Genomic DNA, 8,865 nt, shown 5'->3' on the forward strand with positions numbered 1-8,865 from the left:
TTCTTCGTAATGGCTTACAGACACTTGCCACAACCAGTTGCCCTCCCACTGATGAAGTCAAGGCCAATGCCAGTATCAGATGATTGTCGGCCTTTACCATTGGAGGGGGGTCTTTAGTCCCCAAAAGCAGGATAATCTTTATGATTAGAAGGGGTGGGGTGTGTGTGTGTGTGGGGGGGGGGGTGTTAATGTTCCCATTTCCCCTGATTTTTGGTGTGTGTACACTACCAAAAACTCACACAACAGTTGCTTTGTTCAAGTAGGGTTTCAATGAGCTGGGCGGAAACACCAAAATGATGGAACCCGGATCCTCAGAACTGTGAGGCCAACTCCAGCACCTTGTTGCAATGCTGCTGAAAAGCCAAATATTCCAAATAATATAGTTACTTTATGTGTAGGCGTGAGAATGCTGTTAGATTGAGTTGCATCCATTTTTTTTCTGGAACTAGTAGTGGTACCTTATTGACCGTTTAGGACGGTCTGGTTTCAGAGGATTCTGTAAACAGGGCCGCAGAGAATAGCCTGATTTTTCATGATTATGAAGCTTCCTTTTATACACTTGGCATTATTTTTTTTTCAATCATTCAAAATTGACTGGGTTGTTAAGACTCTTGCCTGTGGTGTCAAGTTTCGTAGACGTCTCCTTTCACTTTGCAGGGGGTCTCCCATAACTTTTGGTGTCAAATTCAATGTTAAGTACTATAAGAGTCTGTCATACTACTGGCTACACTTGAAGGAAATTGACTGGGTGCAACGAGCGTGTTCAGCATGCGAAAAGCACGCTTCGCACAGAAAGCGGGTTAAAGCGCCAGAGAAGAGCGCGGCCCCCGTTCACGGAAATAGAACGGCGTGCAGCGACGGTGTTTCCGCGCGCAGGCGCACAAATCTCGGATGTCACCCGGAGTAAAAAATAGGAACCAATTAAGAGCTAACCTGCCAACCGCTCGGAGCTCCCCCCCACCAGTCGCGGGACGGCGACCGTTCCTGAATGGCCGTGCGGTGCTGTGCACGCCTCCTTTCCCGGAGCTTCCCGTCATCGGTGGCTGAGATTACAGCAGCCTCGTCAAGGTTTGCAGGGCGCGTGTGACCTAACCGCGCCTCCCGCTCCCTCCGCTCCCGGAACATCGTGTCCTATATGCGGCCACAATGACGGCCAAGCATCGCAAGGGGAAGGGCAACCACAAGCACGAAGAGGACCACGTCAAAAGTGACATCCCCGAATCCGAAGTTCGATCCGGAGGGAATAGCCACGCGTTTGCGTTGTTTTTATGCCTCGTCGTTGTATTCGGCGGGGCCACCGGAACGTGGTTCTGCTACCAGCAGCACCTGACTATGACCCACTTGACAGAGAGCCTGACGGGCATGCAGATGAAGGTGGTGAAGCTCCAGGCGTCACAGGAGACCGCGCGACAGACTAACGACATGGTAAGGTCTCGAGTTCCGATGCGTGCGCGCAAATAGTGATTTGCGGACACTTGCGAGCGGGCGAGCTGCGTCGACCCACTGACCTGAGCTGACCTGGCCTGATCCAGATTGCAGGAAGCATTACCGATTCTATATATTCCCTTCTTGCGGCAGAGCTGTTGCGTTTGGTGGCTCCGCATTCTGCTGTCCCCGTGTCGATATAAATAATATTATTAATAATCACACAAACTGGATCCGTAATGTGGCGTGGCTAAAAATAGTCTCTACTTTCAGTGATACTGGAAGACAAGGGCAGACACTGTTTACCCTGAAAGGTTAACAGACAAGCTTGAACTCAGTTCTTTGGGGTTGGGCCTCCAGCAAAATTTGTGTTTTACAAAATAAATTGTGTCAAAATCAATGTTTTTGCTGTTGCGGTTAAATGCACGTTGTGATCGATTACAGCAGTGATTACCAACCTTTAAAGAGCCAAGGCACATATTTTACAATTGAAAAATCGCACTGCACGCCAACAAAAGTAAATGTCACCAAAAATGGATCGATTAATTACTGTATGTACTTCCTGCCATCTAATAGAAGAGGATTTTTTTTTTTTTTGTTCTGTCTGTCATTGTGCCTCACTGCATAAATAGATGAATAAAGGTAATTATTTCTTGGAAATAAATTTTTTTTTTTTTTAAACACTTACATAAAATTGGATAACTTCCTACGGCACACCTGAAGATCGCTCACGGCACACTGTTTGGGAATCACTGGTTTACAGTTAGGGTCACCAACATGGTGCCCCCGGGCACTATAGGTAGCCCCGAAGGACCACAAAGCCTGCAGGCCTGCTCTTAAACATTTTCTAATAATGTTGCAGAAGTGATCATTTGAAGATGTTAACACTGGCAGATATTTATAGATATAAAGTGTTGCATAGTGACATGTATGTTTCTAAATTATTGGAGAACACGTTAACGTGACAAGCATCTTCAAATTAATGATCTAATAATAACGTAAAGGCAATTTAGACACGTGTTATTGAAGAAGTATGTCTCAAACTGATATTCCTTCACATTAATAAGTACCCAGATTGCAGCTCTCTGTTTCAAAAATCTTGGTGAGCCCAAAGATGTTCGCATTCCACCTACCCGAACCGAAAATGTGGCATATGGGCCTGACTTTATGCTCGGGGTGCAGTCGTTCTAGAAAAAAGGGGGAGGGCCTTCTCCAACCTCTTCCTACAAAATTCCAAGCGTAGACTTTCTGTAATTGTCTTGGTGTGAAGAACTAAATTAAGTTTGAGAAATGAAGAGGTCTAACACAAACCAAGCCCTGATTAATTAGGATATGTGGGTCACTCTGAAACAACAAAAGTTTATGCATTAAACACTTGGACTCAGTTTGCGTTCCACAGCCCCAGTAACTTTCTGACCACTTTATCAGCGAAATAGCAAACCGTTACCATGTTGATCTGAATTGAAGACCAGGTCAATGATCAAGCACTGTAGACTGTCATGTTCTGTACGTTTAAGTCGCCATTTGTACCTTTTATCAATGGTCTTCAAGTTAACTGATTTCGATTTAAAAACTAAGCCACGTATAAATTGCAGGTTATTGTTGTTCAAACATATTGCAAAAGGCCCGTTATTTCCAGCTGAAGGGACGTAGTGGGGCTACTTTTTAACCTCGACATTGTGCAATTTCCCTGGTTCTCGAACGTCCCCCGTCCTTGAACAAATCGGTTTTCGAACGAAAAATCTCAAGATTTTTGGTTTTCGAACGAAAAAGCTCGAGATTTTTTTTTCTTCTGTTTTTGAAGGAAAATCGGTACTCGAACGCCCCCAACAAAACCCGGAAATAACAGAACGCTCGCGGCCAGACCTGCTGACCCACCCACGACGCGCTTTGTTATTGTCAATTCAAACAAACCCCCTGGAAAAAAAAAAAAAACAGAAATAACATTATTCGCGCGGCAGTTGATTCGGTTTTCGAACGGATTGTGGTCGAGAACCGAGGCTCTTCTGTACTTTGGATTAATTAGCGGTCAACAAGCTGCAGCCCAGAACCGATAGCGGTTTGAAGTCACTCAGCATCGTTCTTTGTGCTTCTCTGTTGCAGGTGCACTTTTCGACTGATGTGGAAAGTCGACTCAATGCTCTGGAAGAGTCGTATGCGATGGCCCAGAAACAGGTGGATGGGGCCTTAGCTAGCACAGAGCACCTCAAAGCGTTGGACCTCCCGGCTCAGGTGCTTTCACTCCACACGGAGGTGAAATCCCGCCTGGCTGAGATCCAGCAGTCTGTCGCGTCCGCGGCGGACCTGACCCAGCTGCAGGCAAAACTTCAACGGGAGGCCGAGGAGCTCGAGGGGGTCAGGCTTCAGGTGGAAGGTCTCGTTACATCTAGCGCTGATCTGTCTAAGCAGGTCCAAGCCGCGATGGGGCGCGTGGAAAAGGCAGAAGCCGTGCTGGATGATGTTGACTCCCTGAGGCACATCCTGAAGAAGCAGACCGCACACCTGATGGGCCTGCAGATCGAGCTGAAGTCGTACCAGACCGAGATGGCAGCATTCAGGTTGGAGAAAGCAGCTTTTTCTGCTGGGGGAGGAAATAACTCCCCTCCTCTGACCCGTAATGTTATGTTTGCTTTGTTCAAGCCAGGCTGGCTTACAGCTCTGTGTTGTTCCAAGGCCTCGTGTGCACGTTATGAAACGACGCCCAGCTTTAAAAAAAACGCCGAGGCTGAATTCATGATAAACGTGTTTTGCTTTGAGGCTTCCTACATGAAATGGTCACTTTGCCACATAACCCGGCATACTTTTAGTTCATTAGAAGTAAAAACAACAAAAAGCATTCTCGTGCTTCGTCTTCAGAGAATCGCTGGAGACTGAACGCTCGGCGCAGTTCCAGCAGGCCGACGTGGAGGAACAGATCAGCGCGGTTCGAATGAGTGTTCAGGAACAGAACTCCACGACCGGCAACCTTCACGCGGAACTCAGGGCTCAACTGGACAACCTACAAAAGCAGGTTTCACAGGTAATACGAAATTTTTTTTTTTTTTAATTTTAAAAATTTTAATGATTGATGGTGTGAAAACGGTAGCAGATGTTGTTTTGTGAAAGATATACAAATTAAATAAAATTGCACAGGGCCAAGGTTCTCTTTTGCTTCTCTGCTCCTTACAAACCTCATCCGTCCATCCATTTTCTTAGCTGCTTATGCTCACGAGGGTCGCGGGACTGCTGCAGCCTATCCCGGCTGTCAGCGGGCAGGAAGCGGCGTTTTTGTGATGTGGGGGGGAACCGGAGTACCAAACCCGGAGAAAACCCACGCAGGCACAGGGAGAACACGCAAACTCCACACAGGGATGGAACCTTGGTCCTCAGAACTGTGAGGCCAACGCTTTACCAGCTGAGCCACCGTGCCCCCCTCCTTACAACCATCATTCATTTTTTGTAAAGGAAGCAACTAATTGCCTGACATAGGGTCTGTAATAGATACATATTTATGCTTGAGTCTTCTTGGAAGTGGTTGGAATTTAATTTTTTGCACTTACAATGGAGCGCCACAGTGGATGACTGGTTTCGCTTTCTGCAAGGACTTCGGTTTCCTCCCACACTCCCGAAACATGCACGGTAGGTTAATTGAGGACTCTAACTTGTCTCTGCGTGCCCTGGCAAGCAGTTCAGGGTGCACCCCGCCTCTTGCGCACTCTGCTAGGATAGTTGCCAGCACGTGAACCTAGTGGGGATAAGCGGTACGGAAAATGAATAGCTGAATGACATTTCAATAAAGGGTCAGTGGCATACTTATGCAAACCATCATCAAACAGAAAAATACTAATTAAGTTGATTGAAAAATATATGACAAAATTCAGAAGAGGCATATAGTGCACAATGATATTTTACATGTAAAATACATCAGTTGCAATTATGTGTAATTTACTAATGGCATTTCAAGCATTATATGTAAGTAATGACTGGACTACCCACATCTTGTCTATAATATTGATGCCCCAGCCATTAAACAACTTCTTTTATTTGTAGGACTGCACGATGGGTTCCCCCCCCCCCAAAAAAAATCGGATTTTCCATTTTAATAGACTTTTTTTTTCCTTCACTATAAGAAAAAACAAATGTCAATGAAATCATTGACAGTTTTTTTTTTGTGTGTGTGCTCTATAAATAAATAGAGTTGAATAAATCACTGCTTTGGCAACATATAAATAGGCGATGTTAGCAAGTTGATCCGGGGCTCTTCGGGAGTATGGGGTACCGAACCTCCTGATACGAACTGTTCCGTCCCTGTACGAACGCTGTCAGACTTTGGTCCGCATTGCCAGTAATAAGTTGGACTCTCTCTCTCACTGGAGCGATTCGCAGCTGAGTGCGAAGCGGCTGGGATGAGAATCAGCGCCTCCAAATCCGAGACTGTGGTCCTCAGTCGGAAAAGGGCGGCGTGCCCTCTCCAGGTCTGGGATGAGATCCATCCCCAAGTGGAGGAGTTCAAGTATCTTGGGGTCTTGTTCACGAGTGATGGAAGAATGGAGCAGTAGATCGACAGACGGATCGGTGCAGTGTCTGCAGTGATGCGGACTTTGTACCGATCCATTGTGGTAAAGAAGGAGCTAAGTTGAAAGGCGAAGCTCTCAATTTACCAGTCGATCTAAGTTCCTACTCTCACCTGTAGGCACGAGCTGTGGGTCATGACCGAAAGAACAAGATCCCAGGTTACAAGCAGCCGAAATGAGTTTCCTCCGCATTGTGTCCGGGCTCTCCCTTAGAGAACGGATGAGAAGCTCGGTCATCTGAGAGGGGCTCAGTGTCGAGCTGCTGCTCCTCCGCATTGAGAGGAGCAAGATGAAGTGGCTGGGGCATCTGATCCGGATGCCTCCTGGACGCCTCCCTGGTGAGGTGTTCCGGGCATGTCCCACCGGAAAGAGACCCCGAGGACCACCCAGGACACGCTGGAGAGAGACTATGTCTCTCAGCTAGCTTGGGAACACCTCGGGATCCCTCCGGAATAGCTGGAAGAAGTGGCTAGGGAAACGGAAGTCTGGGTGTCCCTGCTGAATCTACTTCCCCTGCGACCTGACCCAGAAAAGAGTTAGGTAGTGGATTGATGGATAGCAAGTTGATGGAAGAATACACGGAAGGCCAGATTTGCAGATTTGACAGCTAACTCCGTTATTTAAGGGTTGCTCCATCCAAAGAACATGTCTGAAAAAAGGCTGCTTAAATTCTTCTAGTGAGAGAACCCAACCAGCCAGAAAAGTATCCAACTGCAGACGTTTTCCACTCTTGCTTGCATTTATTCCATTTTTTTTTTTTTTTTTTTAAGATTGCAGGAGCTGGTAAATCTGTACCCGAGCCCATGCAGAAAGCTAAGGGAGAGCCAGCAACTGTTGTTGAGAAAGAAGAAGAAGCAGCAGAGAAGCGAAGCAACCTTGTAGCGGTGGAGTCTGGCACAGATGAGCCGGTGGAGGAAGCTTCAGACGACAAGGCTTCTTCTACCGAGCACATGGAACAATCGCTTACCTCGCCGGAAACCGCAGAAACCCCCGGAACGGACGCAGAAGGCGAGGAGGTAATTCTGAGTGATAAAAAGCGGTTCGTGGAGGAGTTACCACTTGATAAGGGTGAAGCCCACCCGGAGGAAGACGACTATGATGACGATGATGACAGATCAGCTGAGCAAGATGAGTCAGAAGAGGAGCTCGACAATGACGAACTGTAGGACGAATGCACCGGAAGACAACGTTTGTGAGGCAGTAAGAGAAGCAAATTAAAAATTTGCCACATTATGCACGGTAGTCCAATTGATTTATTGCCCCGTCACTTCGCTGCTATTATTCTCCCTTTTTGTGTTTCAGGGGAAGAACTCCTCCAAGTCTCCAGGGACAGTATGACAAATAGTGAGGCATCAAGTGCTTGCTTTGCGTGCAGCGTACAGTACAACCGGTGACGCTGGCGCTCCGTCCGTGAAAGACGGCTCGTTCGTGAATTCAGCCACTGAAGTCGGATGACAAGATATCAGGTTTATCTGTCGTTGACCTCACAAAACCTCCAGAGCCTTATCCTGTAAACACTTTCTGTCTTTCCACTTCTTGCAAAATTCGGGTTGTACGCTACACGACGGCATGCATTTTCTTGTTAACTTAAAAGCTGTAGGGACGCGGTTTGCATCGTTTCCCTGTCTGCCTTAATCCTGAACGTGTGTGAGGGGCGGAAAAAAAAAAAAAAGAAAGGAATAAAGACTAAAAGGTCAGCTGTAGAGCTTGGAGATTTTTAGAAAGAAATGGCTGTCACGTAGCTTCAAAAATGAAATATGTATTGGGAGTTTTAGAGTTGTAGGTTTTTTTGGGGTTTTTTTTCCCCTCGGGGGGGACAGTTTGCAGTGAAACAACTGCCACAAATTTAAATAGGTGCTGAGATTAATTTAAGATGCATTTTTTAAAAATGATTCATATTTTTTCCAACAAAGTAAAACAAATAATTTTGTGCTTTAAGTTGAAAATTATGACGACAATTTCCAGCATTCAAAGAACCTCAACCTTGAGGTTCTCAAGGAAAAGATACATGTGTTGCTTGTAATGTATAGTTATGCTTAACAAAAATAAAAACATAATTCATACTGCTCTTCAGACCAACTGATAAAGTGCAGCGAGTTAACGTTACATTCGGGTGATTTCTTCTTTTCTGTGATGAAGAACTTGTAGTCACCATGTTAAGAACAACAAAAAAAAAAAAACTAAAGATAAGACCACAGCAGATTGATGCGAGGTTTAGCTCGTCACCTTCTGCATAACCAGCATTATAGAATACAAAAAAAATAATAATTCTCAAGGCAACAACTCACGCCCAAATAGTGTATGTATGCCCCCTGAGCTTAGCATCAATTTGTCATGTCACATGACTATCTGGGAGACAGGAAGTTTCAGAGGGATGTGAGACATTAAATCATTACAAGAACTATGCAATGCAGAAAAATCTGGGTTTTTTTGGTAAACATTTGGAAACAATATTGTGTATTCATGTTTCAAAGACAGGTTTACTGCACTCCAGTCCAGTATTCCTTTTAAGAACTGCTGTATATTTTACCCATTCAAATAAACTCAATAGTTCCCTTTTGTAAAGTGACTGTGTCATATTCATTTTTTTTTTTTTTTTTTTTACCAACCTTGCACGAAGCAAGGTACACGAGAAAGACTGTCATCTCTTCAGGAAAGTCAAATATCCTAATTCATCTTAATTTTTGCGGGAAAACATCATTAGATCAAGGAAAAATAAAAAGGCGCTTTCCTTCAAGTGTTGTTGAAATGAATTGCTTAGTCGGTAAACTTCCGCAGTGGCCTATTTCTGAAATATTGCCGCAGGCCATTAAGTATAATGGGTAACATTTTCTTTTCTTTTCATAAAAATATGATAAAAGTTACATAAAGGCAATTACTGTCATTT

The 8,865-nt window shown here is 45.2% G+C and overlaps 1 protein-coding gene across 2 annotated transcripts; it reads left to right on the forward strand.

Annotated features, from left to right (window-relative positions):
- The first annotated feature begins 815 nt into the window (after positions 1-815).
- Positions 816-8,533, forward strand: zgc:66479 (uncharacterized protein LOC327541 homolog). 2 transcript variants are annotated; one of them, XM_061844160.1, is made up of 6 exons: positions 816-1,425; positions 3,529-3,744; positions 3,835-3,983; positions 4,282-4,444; positions 6,749-7,178; positions 7,281-8,533. In XM_061844160.1, the coding sequence occupies exons 1-5, from the start codon at positions 1,147-1,149 to the stop codon at positions 7,142-7,144; spliced, it is 1,203 nt and encodes a 400-aa protein (XP_061700144.1). In that variant the 5' UTR covers positions 816-1,146; the 3' UTR covers positions 7,145-7,178; positions 7,281-8,533. The 2 variants fall into 2 exon arrangements, with proteins under 2 accessions (XP_061700144.1, XP_061700135.1); XM_061844151.1 differs by having other exon boundaries at positions 819-1,425; positions 3,529-3,983; positions 7,281-8,532.
- Positions 8,534-8,865: the final 332 nt, after the last annotated feature.

The sequence above is a fragment of the Syngnathoides biaculeatus genome, chromosome 2 (assembly GCF_019802595.1).
Source record: "Syngnathoides biaculeatus isolate LvHL_M chromosome 2, ASM1980259v1, whole genome shotgun sequence".
Lineage (NCBI taxonomy): Eukaryota > Metazoa > Chordata > Actinopteri > Syngnathiformes > Syngnathidae > Syngnathoides > Syngnathoides biaculeatus.